Below are 21429 nucleotides of genomic sequence, written 5' to 3' on the forward strand. Positions count from 1 at the left end.
TTACCGATCAATATTTTGGAACTCCGTGCAATTTTCAGAGCTCTTCAGTCTTGGCCTCTTCTGAAGAGAGAATCGTTCATTTGTTTTCAGACAGACAATGTCACTACTGTGGCATACATCAATCATCAAGGAGGGACTCACAGTCTTCTGGCTATGAAAGAAGTATCTCGAATTCTGGTTTGGGCGGAATCCAGCTCCTGTCTAATCTCTGCGGTTCATATCCCAGGTATAGACAATTGGGAAGCGGATTATCTCAGTCGCCAAACGTTGCATCCGGGCGAATGGTCTCTTCACCCAGAGATATTTCTTCAGATTGTTCAAATGTGGGAGCTTCCAGAAATAGATCTGATGGCGTCTCATCTAAACAAGAAACTTCCCAGGTATCTGTCCAGATCCCGGGATCCTCAGGCGGAAGCAGTGGATGCATTATCACTTTCTTGGAAGTATCATCCTGCTTATATCTTTCCGCCTCTAGTTCTTCTTCCAAGAGTAATCTCCAAGATTCTGAAGGAATGCTTGTTTGTTCTGCTGGTAGCTCCGGCATGGCCTCACAGGTTTTGGTATGCGGATCTTGTCCGGATGGCCTCTTGCCATCCGTGGACTCTTCCGCTACGACCAGACCTTCTGTCGCAAGGTCCTTTTTTCCATCAGGATCTCAAATCCTTAAATTTAAAGGTATGGAGATTGAACGCTTGATTCTTGGTCAAAGAGGTTTCTCTGACTCTGTGATTAATACTATGTTACAGGCTCGTAAATCTGTATCCAGAGAGATATATTATAGAGTCTGGAAGACTTATATTTCTTGGTGTCTTTCTCATCATTTTTCTTGGCATTCTTTTAGAATTCCGAGAATTTTACAGTTTCTTCAGGATGGTTTAGATAAAGGTTTATCCGCAAGTTCTTTGAAAGGACAAATCTCTGCTCTTTCTGTTCTTTTTCACAGAAAGATTGCTAATCTTCCTGATATTCTTTGTTTTGTACAAGCTTTGGTTCGTATAAAACCTGTCATTAAGTCAATTTCTCCTCCTTGGAGTTTGAATTTGGTTCTGGGGGCTCTTCAAGCTCCTCCGTTTGAACCTATGCATTTATTGGACATTAAATTACTTTCTTGGAAAGTTTTGTTCCTTTTGGCAATCACTTCTGCCAGAAGAGTTTCTGAATTATCTGCTCTTTCTTGTGAGTCTCCTTTTCTGATTTTTCATCAGGATAAGGCAGTGTTGCGAACTTCTTTTGAATTTTTACCTAAAGTTGTGAATTCTAACAACATTAGTAGGGAAATTGTGGTTCCTTCATTATGTCCTAATCCTAAGAATTCTAAGGAGAAATCATTGCATTCTTTGGATGTTGTTAGAGCTTTGAAATATTATGTTGAAGCTACTAAGTCTTTCCGAAAGACTTCTAGTTTATTTGTTATCTTTTCTGGTTCTAGAAAAGGCCAGAAAGCTTCTGCCATTTCTTTGGCATCTTGGTTGAAATCTTTAATTCATCTTGCCTATGTTGAGTCGGGTAAATCTCCGCCTCAAAGGATTACAGCTCATTCTACTAGGTCAGTTTCTACTTCCTGGGCGTTTAGGAATGAAGCTTCGATTGATCAGATTTGCAAAGCAGCAACTTGGTCCTCTTTGCATACTTTTACTAAATTCTACCATTTTGATGTATTTTCTTCTTCTGAAGCAGTTTTTGGTAGAAAAGTACTTCAGGCAGCGGTTTCAGATTGAATCTTCTGCTTATGTTTTTCATTAAACTTTATTTTGGGTGTGGATTATTTTCAGCAGGAATTGGCTGTCTTTATTTTATCCCTCCCTCTCTAGTGACTCTTGCGTGGAAAGATCCACATCTTGGGTAATCATTATCCCATACGTCACTATCTCATGGACTCTTGCTAATTACATGAAAGAAAACATAATTTATGTAAGAACTTACCTGATAAATTCATTTCTTTCATATTAGCAAGAGTCCATGAGGCCCGCCCTTTTTTTGGGGTGGTTATGATTTTTGTATAAAGCACAATTATTCCAATTCCTTATTTTATATGCTTTCGCACTTTTTTTTATCACCCCACTTCTTGGCTATTCGTTAAACTGAATTGTGGGTCTGGTGAGGGGTGTATTTATAGGCATTTTGAGGTTTGGGAAACTTTGCCCCTCCTGGTAGGAATGTATATCCCATACGTCACTAGCTCATGGACTCTTGCTAATATGAAAGAAATGAATTTATCAGGTAAGTTCTTACATAAATTATGTTTTTTTCTACAAAATTTCATTTAAAATATATGGAGATTTTTGTAGTTAAATCATTTGATAAGCTTTTGTATATAATTTTGATTTACCCCATTATTTAGCAAATACTTGATAATTAAAATAATTGATACTTTTTTTTTTTTTTCAAGACGGACCCATCCGTCCAAGTTCTGATTGTAAACAAAAATAAGAAAAATGAAGCACATGATCATCACTGCGATCATGTACTTCAAAAACAGCGCTGATTGGCTCCTGGGGGACTGCCTGCATTGCTAGCCCCGTCCCAGTTGGATCAACCACTGTTTGTTTCCAGAATGGAGCAGATGCCTCCAACTTTAGATTGTTCCGTAACATCCTAAAAGGTGTTAAAGCCCATAGCTTTTAGCACAGCAATGGAACGTCCTAACAGTGTCTAGAGGTTTAGTTAGTGCTATAAGGAATGGTGCTTCCTCTTTCCATCGCTTCATTTTGTATACTCTGGCAACTTACACATATTGATATGTACAATGGAGAAAGTAGATGATGGATGGGTTAGAATTCAAAAAAATAAATTAAAACAAATTGTATTTTGATAGATTTTCTCGAATAAAGTTCTATTTATTGTAATTAGAACAAAACCAGTTTAACCACTATTATTTTGTCTTGCTTCAATTTGTAATTTATTTTCTAATGTAAGTAAAGGGGTAGCCCACATTGATGTGTGTAAGTTGTAGATCTTAGTGTATTCACTTTCCAGTAACACTTGTTTAAAAAGTTCCATGAACATGAAAGCAGGTCTAAAAACATTATTACATAAAAATTTACTGACTAACACTTTCCACAGAGGTTGCTGTCAAAGAGTGATTCTTTAATAAACAATTTTTTACTTTCCAACCACTTATATTTTAAATTGTTTATGAAATGCCTTACTCATTTGCTTTTATACTTTTATTTATAACCAACAATGGACAAACACATACAAATATATATATATATGTTATCCCACCTCATAGGGTGGTTACTATAATAATAATAATTGGATACTTGTATAGCGCACAACCTCAAACTTAATCCACTCGCGGCACTGATAACAGGTATTATAATAGATTATTATAACAGTGAAATAAGACATTAGACGCTCTCAAAAGGTTATTTATATTAGTGTCTATACAAATATATGCTTTCTACATTGAAAAGTAAAAGTTACCGTATTTACATTGTGTCCTCATTATTGGGGTTTTATTATTATATTTAAACAAATTTAATTAAAAAGTGATATTTGCCTTTCTACCAGGAAACTGTACATATTGCGTTACATTTTGTATGTTAATTTATACTGTACATATTAAAAATGGAAGGATTATTTTAGACCTTATAAGAGCTGTTTCACTCTGTATTTGGAGTGGAGTACCTAGTGTACTAATAAATGATTTAAAAGAGGCTGGGTGAAGATGGAAAACAGAAAGCTCAAGGATCTAATCACTCAAGTTTTGCAGAGCTGTGTCTCATCAGAAGATAACCCTAAGAGCTAAGGACATCTATAGGGTTGTTAGGGATTCCAACAAAGCATAAAAGTGGGCAAAAGAAAATGATTGTATTAGCGCATCACACCAAATAAACGACAAAATGAAAAGATTAAAATAATAATGCAAGGGTCCTAGATCTATATGTTATCCTAGTACTGATAAGTAGGGGGTGTATCAAACCTTTACTTTCTTTGTCCTGAGTATAGGACAGTATAGTTAATCAACAACACTGGCCTTATTGAACATAAAGACTTGAACACCCACAATTAAACAAAAAGAATATGTTTACACTGGGACACAAACTGTAATACATTATGTATGTGAGCAAATATGCCTGTAAAGCGAAAGGCTCATAGAGAATTAGGAAATTTGTGCTTTATTCTGTATCTTACTTGCAACAACAAATTATGTATTAGAATCTGACTATAAACTGAAACCTGGGGGTCCAGACCCTCGCAGGTAGGCAGGAAATCTTATTGTACTATGACCCTAAAAATGGTGACATCAGTTGGCTGATATTATTAGAGTAAAAACATCAATGGCAAATGGAAAAATCTTAACATAGTGCGAAGATGGACAGAAAAAATTCACCAAATCACCGAAACTAAGTGAACTTTGGAAAGTTTAAGTAAATATTCATGATGTCCCAGTGTTTAAAAGTAAAGTGAATTTCAAATCCATCCTGAATAAAAATGGATTGTCCCTTCAAAACATACCCACTACCTCAACAAGACAAAAAATTAAATTAAACAACTTAACATTGTTCTCATGAAATACAAAACTAGAAACACAAACGTGAACAAAATATGCAAATGCAGAATAAACATATGGATAGATTACTTACAGAGCAGTATCAATATAACAGACTAAGACCATACAAATCCAAATTACCACATTCAGTCCTCTTATAAATATTTAAGAATAGGGCTGCACAATTAATCGCATGATGCAATAAAAACGTGTTCTGTTTGTGATCTCAGCAGCAGCTGATCAATCTATGTCTAAAAGCAGAGCAGGAGAGTGAAGAGGAGGAAAAGTCACTTATATTTCCCCCTAGGGATGTCTGCAGTCTGAAACTTAGGTTATGTACTATGGCTTCATGATTAATCGTGATTTTAAATCGCGACAGTATGCAATTCTTTTGTTGCAAACAATGTGGGATCTGCTTCCATCGGATAAAAAAATCTTCCCTGAGGGGGCGGAGCCGGTAGCAGCTAAGATGGCTGTGTGACTCCCGAGCTCTGCGTAAGTGGCCAGCAAAACAGTCTTTTTCGCATCAATGCCTGCAAACCCGGAGTGAACAGAGGCACCAAGGGTTTACCCTCTGATCTACAAGGTAGCTTAAAAAAAAATGGAGTGATCTCCCGATAGTGCCGATACCACTCATCAGCGCCTGAGGCCTACAGCTCATCACGCTAGTGGTGCATCTACCTGCACCCACATACTAACCAGCTCCACGCGGCAGACTAGGGGTGAGTGTATACACACTTAGTACTTAAAAAGAGACCTTGCTAATAGGGACGTACAGAAGAAATCTTAGCCTTCAATGAGGGGCCAGGTATTACGGCAGACAGAGTAATGCCGCACTTACTAAATAAGAGCCCTCCTGAGCCGTGAAGCACTCTGAACTCTTATGCAGGTGCTGTGGGTAAAATATTGTGTTTCTGACCCTTCACGATAACTTAAGCACTCTGGGGAAACATCCCCATAACAGATGGGATAACGATCATAATTGACTCAATATCACTCAGGGATAGAGATTACACATTTTATTTTGCTACTCTCTCACCCTTTTAAAACCAATATTAGGCAAAAAGAGCATCGCCTTTGCAGCCTAACAATATCGCTTTGGATTTACAAAAAGTGAACTTTACTCTCCTAACTATATCATACATTCCAAGACTCAATGGCATCTAAAAAGAACCTTAAACAGGACAAGATATCTAAATCCCAGAATAAAAGCCATAATGTGGCGTCCTTCTTTAACCCTGCAGAGAATACATCTACCTCTCCTCCACACAGCTCCCCATCACAAGAGTCCCATGTTGCAATCTACCTCCCAAACAGCTATTTCTACATCAGAAATACTTCAAATACCAGCAACAGTTCTCTCTACCCTGCCTTCCAAACAGGATATTGCGGACATTGTCCGAGCATGTATCAGGAAAGAACTAGCAGATCTTAAACAAGATGTGAATGCACTTAGATTTCGGGTAGAGGCTTTAGAGGATGGGTATGACAAAATACGGGAGGAGTTCAATACAATCCAAATTCAAATGGACTCTTATCAGACGACAATGGAGACTCTGCATAATAAAATTGAATACATAGAAAATAGGAGTTGGAGAAAAAATCTCTGTATTCGCAGAGTGCCAGAATCAGTATTACCCAAAGATCTGTCTACATATCTTCCGGGCCTTTTTAACAATCTTAAAGGCACCAAACACACAGAAGAAATCCCATGGGAAAGAGCCCATAGAGCACTGAGACCCAGACCATCAGACTCTGCACCTCCAATGGATATAATCATAAAATTCAAAAACTACATGGATAAAGAGGAAATACTGAACCTCTCAAGGAAAAATCAGCATATAAGATTTCATGGCACTGTTAGCCAGTGTTACACTGACTTATCACAACGAACCCTTCAAAAGAGGAAAGAATTCTCTCCACTTAACTTTTGCGCAATAAACGCATACCATACAGATGGGGTTTCCCGACTCACATTATGGTTATCCATGAAGACAGATGTCTAACCTGCAAAGAAGCATCTGAAGTACAGAAGTTCTGTGACACATTGGGGCTTGACCTTCCAGAACTGTCCTCTCTATCCGCTCCAGAACCGGCTGAATCTCACAAATCCTCTCTAAGAAGCATGACCCACACATGGACCCTGAATTCAACTGAACAAACCAGGACGACCTCACCTACTCAACCATTAGCCCAGAAGGCACCCAGGCTATCATAACTGGCATCATCAAGATTCAAGTCGTAATTGATAAACTCGTACTTTAATATAATTACTGCATTTACTGGGAGGCTCCTTAACAACATTGCAGAAATACATCTATTCTCTTCATCCCATAGAAGGAGAAAGATGCTTCCCCTATGGGTTCAAATAACTGTGAGTACGTTATTCTATTTTTCTTCTTTCTTCCCTTTGTTCCAGCTTAGGATACCGAACAAGTCATTACCTGGATATTTACATATTCATTTAGAACCTCACTCTCCTTACAATCAGACTTTATATGGATTGTATTCCAGAACTAAGCTTTATTTTGCTTTAAATAACATATATAAAGCCAATAATTACTCAAAGGGTTCCTTAAAATATAAAATTGCTAACTGATATTTGTTTTGCTGTTCACTGGGGTTTATATGTTTTTTTATATTTACATTCAGAATTAGCCCCTCAAAATATAGTTGTTTATTTGGCCAATCGGCCACTTCGGCTTTCACCCCACCCTTCTTATTTCCCTCCTCCCTTTTTCAGTCTGGGGCTTGTGGGAACTGCTGCATTGACTGGACCCGCCTGCTCCATCTCCTCTGACATACTCTGTCGGGCACTGATTGTACTGTTTACTTATACTGTTATTAATGTTATATTGTTTCAAAATGTTTGGAGTTTTATGATTCTATGGTATTACTGGTGTACTGTATCTTGACATTAGGCAGCATGACCCGCAACTGGTCCACCCACAGATGTTTCAATGACGCAACCCTAAGAATTTCCCTATTTTCATTGGTACTCAAAATGTAAAAGGATTTAACTCCCCATGTAAAAGATCCAAGGCCATGAATGACCTATTTAAGAGGGGAGCGGATATACTCCTTTTGCAGGAGACTTATTTTAAGAGGTTACAGATACCCAAATATTTTGGCAGACATTATACACCCAACATTTTCACAGCACAGCCCCTACTAAACATTGTGTAGTTAGTATCCTAATTGGTAAGACTATTCCATTTAAATTATTGCAGCTAATCAGATTTTTAGGGATCACAGGCTTGGTTTATAGCAGGCCGATTACATTAATTGTCTATTCCCCTAACACAAATCGCACTCAATTTTTTAAATCCCTATTCTGTAGGTTTTCCTGGACATCTCCAAGGGACCTACCTTCATAGGAGGAGACTTTAACTTCCCATTCAAACCAAGTCTGGATAATTCCAACCCAATGTCCAGAATTTCAAACTGTGCAACATCCTACTTATGGAAAAGCCTTAGAGATTATAACTTGTAAGACATATGGAGATTTGTGAAAAAGGGTGTGTGTACAAGCGCTAAGGTAATCCCCAAGCTGTATCCAAACAGAGATCCTAACCAACCTCCAAAAAATATGCACAAGTAGTAAGAAGTGAATACAGCGCCAACAAGAGGCCAAGGGATAAATATACTCACAGAGAGATAAAAGAAGATTATTTAATGAACCATGTTAAAAAGCATCAGTAATAAAAGACTATATATAAAAAATGTAAAAAGCACATATAAATAAAATTACAAATACAGGAATATCTTACAGAAGCGGCTCAAAGGGCCAAAGCTGATAATTACAATAAAAACAGAGGTAATAACAGGTGATCAGTGTGAGTGGTACACCAGAATAAGAGTGTATACTAATAAAACAGAATTAGCCTAAGTACAACTGTAGCAAGTGCATCAAGCAAAAAACTAATAAATAATACAAACAATAGTGTTCAAAATTAGTGTTACAAAAATAGTGTTCCAAAAAATAGAAAAATGCACTGCAGTGCAAAAAAAGGGGGGTAGCAAAATAATTGTATAGATACAATCAAATAGTGAGTGAGTGCAAATGGATATAAAAATGCTAGCTACTTAATCCAGTGAGGTTAAGATATAATTAAATAAAATACACAATATGCAATAACATAAAAAATAAAATACACAATATGCAATAACATAAAAAATAAAATATAAAATATAATCCAAAAAAGTATGGAGATTTGCCCATCCTACCACTTAAGATTTCACATTCTTTTCACACCCCACCCATACATACAGCAGACTAGACTGTATCCTTACTAATCAGCCAGGGCTATCACTGATACTCAAGTCTATCACTCCCACCTCATGGTCAGACCATTCAGCAGTCACTACATTAATCAGTTGGCCCAATACCTGCTCGGGTCCTTACCAATGGCGTCTCGATGAAACCCTTTTACTTAATCAACCATTTATTGAACACTTAACCACTGCGCCAACTGAATACTTTCATATAAATACAAATTCGGTTTCAAATCCATTTACACTATGGGAAGCACACAAATGTACGCTTAGAGGAGAATTTATTAAATATAAGACCCAACATCAGAAGACCAACAGAAAGATCTACTCTAATCTCACCTCTAAACTAGCCCAACTGGAATATATGCACAAACTTGACCCTAGCAATAATTCCATCCTGACCGAGATTCTTGAAACTCGAGATCAGTTAAACACCTATTTAGCTATAGAACATCAGAAGACCTCCCTAAAAATGAATCAGGATTTTTTTCATGAGGGAAATAAAACAGGCAAAATGCTGGCGAGAGCTTTAAAACAAAACAAATTAAAGTCATTCATTCATGAACTCAAAACACATCAAAATATTTATGATAAAACCACACTGGAAATACTCAACCAATTTCACCAATACTTTTCGATTCTATATAATCTCCCACCCAGCTCTAATCACCAAAACATTGGTAATAACATAACCCTATCTGCATACCTAGATACCTGTGACCTACCCTCCCTCACCGACCTACAAAAAGAATCTTTGAACTCTGCCATAACAGCATTTAAATTAACAAAAGCTATTAAAGACTTGAAAAATGGGAAAAGCCCAGATGGATTCTCCTCCAACTATTATCAAATGTTTGCCCCTATCCTCACACCACATTTACTTTCCTTATTCAACAATGTCTCCCCTTCTAATCCATTTCCCCCTCAATGCTCGAGGCACATATTGTGGTCCTGCCAAAACCTGGTCAAGTCCCTGACTCTCCCCCAATCTTTCGACCAATCTCAATGTTGATGTTAAACTATTTTCTAAAATGATGGCTACTTGTCTGAACAAAGTTCTTCCTTATTTGATTTATCCAAACCAAGCAGGCTTCACCCCGGGTAGAGAAACTAGTGACAATACTCTAAAAATGATCAACCTATTAGAATTTGCAACCAAAAATAATACCCCATCCTTCTTCACGTCCATGGACACGGAGAAAGCATTTGACAGATTAAGCTGGAGTTTGCTCAATAAAACATTAATTAAATTTAGGTTCTCCGAATCATATATTTCAAAAATATTTGCCCTTTATGACAAACCACACGCTAAAATTAAACTGAATGACTCATTATCTTCTCCTATCCCAATATACAACGGCACCCGGCAAGGATGCCCACTCTTCCCTCTATTATTTGCTCTAGCAATGGAAATCCTTGCTACGAGAATTAGACAAAATGTAAGAATTTCAGGCATTAAAATACGTCGGAGTACAAAGCCTCTTAATACGCTGATGAGATATTTTTGACAATAAGAGACCCTATATCCTCTTTACACCCATTCCAATTTTAAAATTAATGCCTCTAAATCTGAATTCATGACCATAGCGACTACTGATGAAATTATAAACCAAATAATTAAAAATTACTCATACACATTCCGCAAAACTTCAAGAAAGTTTCTAGGGATCCAGATCACTAAAGACCCACAAAATCTATTCTCTGCTAATTATCACCTCCTATCAAAAAACATACAACAAGAACTCAACACATGGCAAAATTAAACTTTGTCGTGGCTAGGCAGACGATATGCTATAAAGATGACAATATTTCCAAAAATAGTATACATCTTTCAGACTGTACCTATTATAAGCTACCAACACCATTTCTTAATAAACTTAAAGGTATTCTTAATACCTACCTCTTGCAGAACAAACACCCCCGGATTAATAAATCCACAATATACAGACCAAAAGCTAAAGGTGGCCTAGGTATGCCAAATCTCCATTATTATCAAATAGCGGGAACACTAACACGCATTGTAGATTGGTGCAAACATGCTACACATAAAGAATGGGTACAAATTGAGCATGATCTGGCGAGAAATAGGAAACTAGTAGCCTCCTGTTGGATCCCTCGCATTCACAGAATCCTGGGACACCAAACAACTACTATGACTAAACGGACATTCGACATCTGGGATAAATACATTACAATATTTCAAAACATTTCCACAATTCCCTCTCCACTAACCCTGCTTAGAGACAATTCAGAATTTCAAACGGCCCTCAGTAAAACATAAACGCACCTATTACCATTACAAGACACGATAACTTGCCACTCAGTTCTGTTTTTTATTTTAGTTTTCCATCTCTTAGAATCAAGTGACTTCTGGGGAGACTTCTTTTCCCATTGGTACAGATACTTTCAAGTGAGCCACTTTCTCAATACTCATACTAAAGCTGACCACTTTTGTAGACCCCTCACTTTGTTTGAATCCCTATGCAACTCCACTGTGCCTTCTAAAGGATCACTCTCACTCATATATACAATCATTCTTGACTACCACTCTAGAAACCTCCTATCTTATACCCATAAATGGTCAGAGGAATTACAAACACAGATATCTACGCCGGAAAGGTCAAAGAATTTTGTGAGCAGCCACACTTCTATCATTTATGTTGAAATGAATATAAAGTTCCTGTGCTGGTGGTATTATACCCCCTCCAGACTGGCCTCCAAGTTTAAAAACCTCAACCCATCGTGCTGGAGAAATTGTGGTGGAATGGGTGACTTTCAACACATATGGTGGACATGCCCTAATATCACACAATATTGGTCTGTAGTTAAAACAAGCATTGGAAACACTATATAGGTATCATACTACCCCTAGATCCGACCATATTCCTCCTAAACAAATTCCCTAGAATTAAATGTAAGCTCAGAACTAGACTTATATCTCGTATGATTTATTGTGCTAAGATATTGATTCCCAGAAATTGGAAGTCAGTTAATATTCCCTCTCTGTTGGAATGGAAGTCACTAGTCACACATACATTATTACTTGAGAAATATCAATATGTCAATACCAAGCACATGGATGACTTCTTAGCAATGAACTTCCTTTTGGAAGAATTCTGTAACTCGAATAGATAAGATGTTATATGTCCCAATGAGTCATTTACTACAACACTAACTGATACTATGTTTTAGAAGATGTATGAGTTTAGTTATTGTATGCTGTCTATGTCTGTGATTTAAAAAAAAAAAAAAAGAATCTTTGCGTTGCTGTGTTACGCTGTTATGTATATGCAAAAAGTAGTGTTGCTCTAAGCTGATGAGTAAAAAGGGGTCTGCAAGACATACCACAATCTATTCCCAATGCTTCAAGGTCTGCTTGAATAAAGATGTGCACAAATATTGTCAACTCGCAAGTACTACTACTTTTATTGCCAGCAGAAAAATACAAAGCTCTGTCACCACAATGGAGAAAAGTAAGTCTTGTTATTTGACTTGCGGGGTAGAAGAGATTAAATACCTCCTATCTGCTGGAGGTTCCCGGACAGCTTTTCTGTCAAGGGAGATGCAAATGGCTTTGATTAAAGACTATAAAATAAGTGTCTTTGAAGATTTCACTCAGAGCTGAAGAAGCCCACAGCCATCTTAAAGTGCTGCCTACTAGAAGTCGACTTGCTCAAATTTTATATGGTTTATCATAACAAACAATTTTAAGCCAAGAACAACCTTGCTGGGTGCCATTTATTAATTGCTTCATAATTAATATTTGATTATACCACCCAAGCAAATTGATTAGATTATAAAGCAAAAATTGTTTCCAAAGGTTTTTCCTTCAACACAAACTTGTAAATGATTTGTCTTATTCATTTTTACCTGACCTGCTGAACATGGTTTTCTACATTTTAGGACTAGGGCAGCATAGATATACAATTTTATATTTTTTTAGAATGCAATATTTTTTTATATTCTAGTATTGGCTCTTTTTGAAATGACATCAAAGCCTTTTTGGCACCAGCACTCGAAGCATGCCAGATACACATTAATGTAGCTTACCTAGTGGAGGAGCAAAATCTACTTTTTGTATGAATTAAGATTTTGTTACACTTCTAACTTTCCCCTATAATGTCCTATATATCTTTGTAAATTTTCAATAAGTTTGGCTACTTATTACAAGCAAGCCTTTCTCCTTGATATAAATTATATTCAGATTGAGTTTGTATGGTTTTTTTTTTAGTCTTTTTTTGTTTTTTTATTTAAACAAAGCTTAGTGTAGCAAATGTTTGTAATATGACTTTAGTTCATTAATCTGTAAAGTGTTAGACTTGCATTACTCAGATTAAACTTTATTTAAACATGCTATTTACAACAACTTGGACACTAAGCACTTTTTATCCCAACCACTTTGAGGTACTAATAATCCTATATCCTTACTGCAGGACTGTGAACCAGAAACCATTCTGTGTAACAATATGAGGATGATCCGAGAGCGATTAACTGTTTCGGAAGCAGGCCCAGGGACTGAACACTGTAAAAGCTCAGAGGATTTTGTGTATGACATTTATTACTCTGAGGCTTCCTCCAATGGTTGGATCCAGGACATCCTCTCAGTTCAGCCTTACTCTGTGCAGCAGGAGCTGGTAAATATCATATAGAAACATAGATATTGACAGCAGATAAGAGCCATAGGCCCAGCAAGTCTGCCCGATATTACCTAAAAGTATAAACTTATCTAGTTCGTACAATAGCCTTATGCTTGTCCCAGGCATTTTTAAAGTCTCCCACAGTGTTTGTCATTACTACCTCTTGAAGAAGTTTATTCCATAAATCAATCGCCCCTTCTGTAAATAAGTGCTTCCTCAAATTACTACTGAATCTACTACCCTTCAGCTTGAGATCATGACTCCTTGTTCTTGAATTTTCCATTTTATGTAAAATACCCACAGCCTCAGTTTTACTAAGCCCTTTAATGTACTTGAAAGTTGCTATCATATCACCTCTTTCCCTTCTCTACTCTAAGCTATACCTTGCAGATGACAAAACCAGTAGGAAAGTTTAGAAGCTGTATTTGCTGGTTTCATCTATGCTTTTAATATATTTAAAGGCTCCTCATATGACAGCACCTTTTTAGCTTTTTTTTTTTTTTTTTTTATGAAAACACATTAATTGATCCATATAAGGTCTCATAATAAAGATATGTTTTAGCCCTTATCCCTGATGTGATTGACATGTTTTAAAATCAGGTCCGGAATCTAAGCAATATTTTAGATGGACTTAAATTCTAATGAAGATGCACTGTAACTTAATTTTTAATCTAGCCATGCCATTTTAATACCATGTGCTCAGGCCACCCATTTCAAAACTCAAATTTATTTTGTAGCTAATGGTTTGAACTGTTCTTCAATCCGCGCTTTACCTACAAAAAAGTGCCAAATGGCTAGGGCGCCGTTTAGAGAACAGTTCAAACCCTTCGCTCACAAAGAATGAGTTTTGGAAATAAACCTAGGTCCCATTTTGCTAAAGGACTTGCAATGTCACATCATTACCTTCAGTAGTTTGCCTGGGAAGTAGCTGCTCTTTTGCTTTTTAGTTAAATGTGGAGAAATGGCTAACAATCCGAGCACATCAACATCTCTAGGTAAACTTTTTAGTATTTATCATGTAACATACAATATGGCTTAACATGCTGGAAGTGATTATAGTCATTTGCATAATACAACACTATACAGATGAATAGTACAGTTTTCATGGTAGCAGTAAAGACCCACTGTAGCATGTGGTCTTCTTTCAGAGTATGTTTTATTCTTTACAATACAACATGCTTTAACATGTCCAAAGTGCTTATTCTGCCTTGTTTTATACTATAATGTACTAAGGAATATTGATTTTGATGATTTATCTATATTAACAGTTTTTCTTCACCACATTTAATTGAAAGCAAAAGAGTAGCTACTTCCCAGGCCATCACAAGTCCTTTAGCAAAATAGGAACTTGATTTTTATAATTTTATTTTTATATTGATTTTTATTTTCATTTCAAAAACATACAATGAAATATAATAAAACAAAACATTACAAAATGTCAAATCTTCACCTTGCTTTTCAATCAGAGAAAAAAAATTATATTTCTTAAAAAGCAAAGTATAATTCCAAAAAAGAAGATTGTACTTAGATTTTTTTTAAATTAAAGATTTGAATTAAAAAAAAAATATTTCCAAAAAAAAATTGTATATTTGAAAATTTAGATTTGTATTCATATATCACAATTTATGTACAGTGATAAAGAATCACACACACTTGCTTTTTTGACAGCAATCTTATTCCATAGATGTTTAGATGCAAATAAGTAAAATAGTTTGAAAACTGGTTCACACACAGGTTCAGTTAAAGTGTTAAATCCTCAACCTTTATTTTGCAATATAGAACACTTCAATTTTACTATTTGCAGTAAAATAATTAACATATTTTTCTTTTATAACATGCAATCAATTGTTTTGCCGCCATATGTCATTTTAATTATGAATTATCTTGATACTGAAGTGTTTCATTTAGGGTGGTATACTGGAAAATGTATCCCAACAATGATTACTTCCAGAAAGAGCAGAGACCACTCATATGTGATAAGTGCATGAATACACTATGTCACTTCCTGGTGTCAGCCATTTTGGGAAGCAGCAAGCTGTTGACGAGAGCTAAATTTAAGTAGGCTTAATGGACATTGAATAGTGATGCCACAGTTGCTGTCACTAAAATTACCAGGTTCCCATTGCTGGAAAGACAATACTTCTTGCTGACATGTATTTATTGTTTTGTTGTCCTTATACAAACAGGTAGCTGATGACCTTGAGCCAGAAGAGATGTATGAAGATGAAGATGATGAGAATGAAGAAAGCAACTGGAGGAACGATTATCCTGATGAAGAGGACAGTGACAAAGAAGAGAGATACATGGGTAGTACATATTTGTTTATAGCTAATTTTATTTCCATAGGGTTAATTATTAAAAATCAAGATATCCTTGTCTATCAACTGTGCCAGATATGGAGCCTTACCCCTGTCCCCTGTTCCCCCTCTTCATTATAAAAGTATTTATATATATATAAGTATATGTAGCGCAGTGTGATATTTGTCCTATAGAGTGCAGCCTTGAAAAGGTATACATCTTTAATACTATTTCATCTACTTACATATGTTTTAAAGCACTAGAAAATGATAAAATAACACTTTTTTACTATATATATATATATATATATATATATATATATATATATATATATATATATATATATATATATTTTAGTCTGTTTTATCATAGGTTTATGGAAACCCTGAGTTATGTGATCATGTCTAAAGCTTTGTATACTACAGACTGATTTACTATTACAATGACAACATTCAAACTAGTTGAATTAAATTATCACTTTTCTTATTTAAATGTTCACATGTTTATGTTGATCACTGTGGCCTTCAAGAAGGTTAAAGAACTGTACAAATCTGCAGGCTGGACCAGGGAACATAGAAAGCAGAGTGGCTCCATGCTTTCATCACCTGCAGTTGACCTGCTAGCTAAGTACTGCACACCTGCTGTCAGGTCCTCTGGGTGGGGGCCACACCTGCTGTCAGGTCCTCTGGGTGGGGGCCACACCTGCTGTCAGGTCCTCTGGGTGGGGGCCACACCTGCTGTCAGGTCCTCTGGGTGGGGGCCACACCTGCTGTCAGGTCCTCTGGGTGGGGGCCACACCTGCTGTCAGGTCCTCTGGGTGGGGGCCACACCTGCTGTCAGGTCCTCTGGGTGGGGGCCACGCCTGCTGTCAGGTTCTCTGGGTGGGGGCCACGCCTGCTTTCAGGTTCTCTGGGTGGGGGCCACGCCTGCTGTCAGGTCCTCTGGGTGGGGGCCACGCCTGCTGTCAGGTCCTCTGGGTGGGGGCCACGCCTGCTGTCAGGTCCTCTGGGTGGGGGCCACGCCTGCTGTCAGGTCCTCTGGGTGGGGGCCACGCCTGCTGTCAGGTCCTCTGGGTGGGGGCCACGCCTGCTGTCAGGTCCTCTGGGTGGGGGCCACGCCTGCTGTCAGGTCCTCTGGGTGGGGGCCACGCCTGCTGTCAGGTCCTCTGGTTGGGGGCCACGCCTGCTGTCAGGTCCTCTGGTTGGGGGCCACGCCTGCTGTCAGGCTCTCTGGTTGGGGGCCACGCCTGCTGTCAGGCTCTCTGGGTGGGGGCCACGCCTGCTGTCAGGCCCTCTGGGTGGGGGCCACGCCTGCTGTCAGGCCCTCTGGGTGGGGGCCACGCCTGCTGTCAGGCCCTCTGGGTGGGGGCCACGCCTGCTGTCAGGCCCTCTGGGTGGGGGCCACGCCTGCTGTCAGGCCCTCTGGGTGGGGGCCACGCCTGCTGTCAGGCCCTCTGGGTGGGGGCCACGCCTGCTGTCAGGCCCTCTGGGTGGGGGCCACGCCTGCTGTCAGGCCCTCTGGGTGGGGGCCACGCCTGCTGTCAGGCCCTCTGGGTGGGGGCCACGCCTGCTGTCAGGCCCTCTGGGTGGGGGCCACGCCTGCTGTCAGGTCCTCAAGGGGGCACACTTGTCAGGTCCTCGGGGGGGGCACACCTGCTGTCAGGTTCTTGGGGGGGGGGGCACACCTACTTTCAGGCCCTAGGAGGGCACACCTGCCTTCTTTTCTGGGAGGGACACACTACCTGCTGTAGGGCCAGGCCATAGCAGGGGCACCCCTGCTATCAGGTCCTATGGGGCACACCCGCTGTCTGTTCCTGGGGGGCACATCAACTGTTTTTTCCTAGGTGGGCACATCAACTGCCAGGTCTCAGAGGCAAACTCAGTGTCAGTAGGTGTGCAACCCTAGAGCCTTTCAGGCTCAGTGTCAGGTTCTAGGATTAGTGGGGCATATTTAATACACAATTCTAAAGTAGCTCACAGACTGACAGCTTCTACAGCATCTCAGCCTGTAATCTTTGCACCTGAGTGTCCCCATGCTGCAGGCCTCCTTGCAATACTGGTGCAGCAAACCGAAACGCTGAGGTTTTGGCAAGACACTTTACATGCAACATTTCCTTCCACAGCTATATCAATTTTTGGAAACCCTATACGCATACTTTGATTAGTTTGTCTATGCAGGGCGCAGTGATAGCTACACCACAACGCAGCTTCTGCTGTATAGCTGTCCTTCCTAAACCCCCTACTGCCTTCCTCTCTCAGCAGAAGTCCGTGTGCATGCTGTAACCATTTACTGATTGTTGGCTTCTAATATAATTTAATTATTTTTTTAAAATTGAGAATAAATTATTCAATATAGATATATTTGCCAGATTAATGGAAATTATGTATAAAAATATCCCTGTAGTTTTTGAGGTCTGTAAAAAAAAAAAAAAAAAAAAGGTTCTATAAAGTACACTTATTGATAAAGCTAGCCCTGCATATAAAGCTCCCACAGTTCTGTATTCACAGGTCTTTATGAATAAAATAGTTATTCGTGTTTCAGGGCTGCTGCTTCCTGCAATGTGTTGCTTGTGCACCTTGCAGCAAATAATATGTCAGCCAGCGCACCTGTTACTGGAACACACCTATTCTGTGGCCTTACTTGGCACTGGATTACCAAATTATGATGAATAATAATTGTCCTCGAGGCAGCTAGTTCTGGAATTGCTCCATTCCACACTTATAAATAAGTCAGTAGGAGGATAAACTCGTATAGAGAATGGCAGCCTGTGAGGTGAGATCATGTTTTTATCTTTCTTCAACAATAATGAATAGCAGGGTTTTTGTTTTTTTAAATATGAATTTCTTTATTTGTGAAAAAAATGCATGTAACTGCTCTACAAAAACAGTGTTATTTCTGTCTTGGGAGTTGTTTTTTATCAGCTAGTGGGAATGGCCTCTAGGGATCATTTCATACTGATATCAATGTTTGTTCAAGCCGCCTTACCCTTTTTATGCAAAATATTTTTTTAAATGTTCCACTTCTCTTATTTAATTTGCTTTGTTCTCATGTACCTTTTGTGTAACATACTTAGGCAGGTTGCGTGTACATGTCTGGAGCACTACATGGCAGGAAATGGTGATTGCATCTAGTGCTCTTGCATAAGTATAACATTTTTGCAAAACTGCTGCCTTATGGTGCTGCCTACATGAGCACGCTCCTCAACATACCTACTTGTGTTTCAACAAAGAATACCAAGATAATGAAGTAAATTTGATAATAGCAGTAGCTTTTTTTCTTTCCTAAGATATGGTGAGTTCACGGAATCATCAATTACTAGTGGGAATATCACTCCTGGCCAGCAGGAGGAGGCAAAGAGCACCACAGCAAAGCTGCTATATATGTCACTTACCTTACCCATAACCCCCAGTCATTCTCTTTGTCTCTAGTGCAAGGAGGAGGTGAAGTATTTAGGTGTCTGATATAGATTCTTCTATCAAGATTTTTTCGTTTTGAAGTCAGAGCAGGTTTGCTCTAATCTTCCATCTCAGTCTGGGTATAGCCATACTCCACGTTAGTCTCTTCAGCAGGGCAGTGGTGGCTTTAAAGCAGTTAGGAACTTGTATGTTGTGCTTTACTTAGTTTTCCTGACATGTTGCTGCCCTGGTATAGAAAGCCTGAGTAAGTTTACTCTGTCTTTCTTTGTTTCACAGGTCTCTGTGAGGAGTGGCATCCTCTCAAGCCGGGTGAGCTGTACTCCTGCCGGACAGCTAGATGCAGGTAAGTTCTGGTCTTCTATGTTTGGGGGACATGCACTTCTAATGTGAGTTTATACTGCACATTTTCTGGGATATATCCTGAGATAGGATATCATAGGCAGGACGCAGGCACTTATAGTGACTTAAGGAGACTAAGGAGGTTAATTTCTCAGGATGATGTTTATATCAACATTTTTTCTTTATTTGGGATTTATGTGGCAAGAAACTGAGGTTTATTGTTCCTATTAATCCTTGTGTTTGAATTTTCAGTGAACATAGGAATTGTAAGAATTATTCCTTATGGCATCCGGCTCTTAGCTTAAACATCATATGTAAGGGGGGAAGCTGGAGCAAGTAATGCTCTCGCTTTATTATGTGTGGCAGCACTTTGTCCTAGAGGTTCAGAAATGCTTAGGTTTCTTATGCGATCAGCGAGTGTTGCTGAAATTTCCTTTAGGCAGTGAGAGACGCAGCTGAATTAGTTGCGCGCCATTTAGATGGGGTATGTTTGTTCCCGCCCTCCTCTTCTTCCCCCTGTATGGTGGATAGGTGCCATTTTTTTCCTACTGAATAGGTCAATGTGTCTGAACTGGGACACGCCTTCCTTCTGGTCCTTCGTTAGAATGGAGTTATTGCCGAAGATGTGACGCGCTTTTTAATTAGAGCTGTGCCATTTATTTATGTTAAAGGGACACTGAACCCAGAATTTTTCTTTTGTAATTTAGATAGAGCATGACATTTTAAGCAACTTTCTAATTTACTCCTATTATCACATTTTCTTCATTCTCTATGTATCTTTATTTGAAATGCAAGAATGTAAGTTTAGATGCCGGCCCATTTTTGCTGAACAACCTGGGTTGTTCTTGCTGATTGGTGGATACATTTATCCACCATTTAAAAAGTGCTGTCCAGAGTTTTGAAACAAATAAAAAGCTTAGATGCCTTCTTTTTCAAATAAAGATAGCAAGAGAACGAAGAAAAAAGTAGTAAATTAGAAAGTTGCTTAAAATTACATGCTCTATCTGAATCACGAAAGAAAAAATTTGGGTTCAGTGTCCCTTTAAGTCTGTGTTTCTGGGGAGACTACAAGAGGACACAGTCCTGGGGTATTTTTTAATAGTTTGGTGGCCTTTAAAGGGCGCTACAGATTTTGATATTTTTTAATGATTTTACTAATTTGCAAAGAAAAATTCTCCTGCTCTTAAGTTTGTTTCTGCAAACTAAGTTTTGTATTTCAAGTAGAGTTTTTGCCCATTAAGGCTACTCACTTGGTTAAAATTTATTTCAAATTCTATGCAGCAGTACATACCATTCCCGAGGTATTGTGTCGCTACAATTTTAAAGTGACAGTGTCATTTTTAATATTGAGATATGTTTTCAAATTATTTATCCATAAGATTCAAATTTTCTCCTTATGTCTCCATGGATGATGCTGTTTTGGCTGTGCCACAGTTTTCTCCTCAAATGTCCCAAGACTTTGTATGGCATCACATGCAGTGCCCTGCAGTTCCTCTTTATCTCCTGTGGAGTGTATTTGCCTGCAGATTTTGCACCTCAGGTATTTTCGCAAAATCTGAAGCTTTGTCTTTTCCTTCAGGGAAAGAGCAAGAGGATATTTATATATTCAGATAGTAAGGTTTCTGCACCATTTCTGCTAATAATGTTGCTTCTCTCATAAGTCTGATGCGGTGCAGTAGCTAGTAGCTTCTGAGGGTTATATATCAGATTTGTACAATATAATTTCTTTATCTGATGCTGAAGTATCCTTCAGATTTAAGCTTGAATACCTTCATTTTGGCTAATTTGGGGCAACTTTGATACGCATGTCATTGTCAACCCTAAAAATCTAGTAAACTTTATAGATACTAGAATTCTTCTGTGGAAGTTGGCCATGCTAGGAGATTTTTCATAGGAATGGGAGAAGTCACAGTTTCCTTTTTTTTTCGGTCTCCTGTCTTTATAAAGATGTTTTCTGTCGCTGTCTACA

General features: G+C 38.4%; 1 protein-coding gene across 1 annotated transcript in view; it reads left to right on the forward strand.

The window, feature by feature from the left end:
- Positions 1–21429, forward strand: part of SLC7A6OS (solute carrier family 7 member 6 opposite strand) — an 80743-nt gene that overhangs the window by 47977 nt on the left and 11337 nt on the right. The window contains exons 3-4 of the mRNA XM_053718902.1: positions 13204–13404; positions 15594–15714. Coding sequence (XP_053574877.1) covers positions 13204–13404; positions 15594–15714 — 322 coding nt within the window. The remainder of the gene's footprint in view (positions 1–13203; positions 13405–15593; positions 15715–21429) is intronic.

The sequence above is a fragment of the Bombina bombina genome, chromosome 1, assembly GCF_027579735.1.
Source record: "Bombina bombina isolate aBomBom1 chromosome 1, aBomBom1.pri, whole genome shotgun sequence".
Taxonomy (NCBI): Eukaryota; Metazoa; Chordata; class Amphibia; order Anura; family Bombinatoridae; genus Bombina; species Bombina bombina.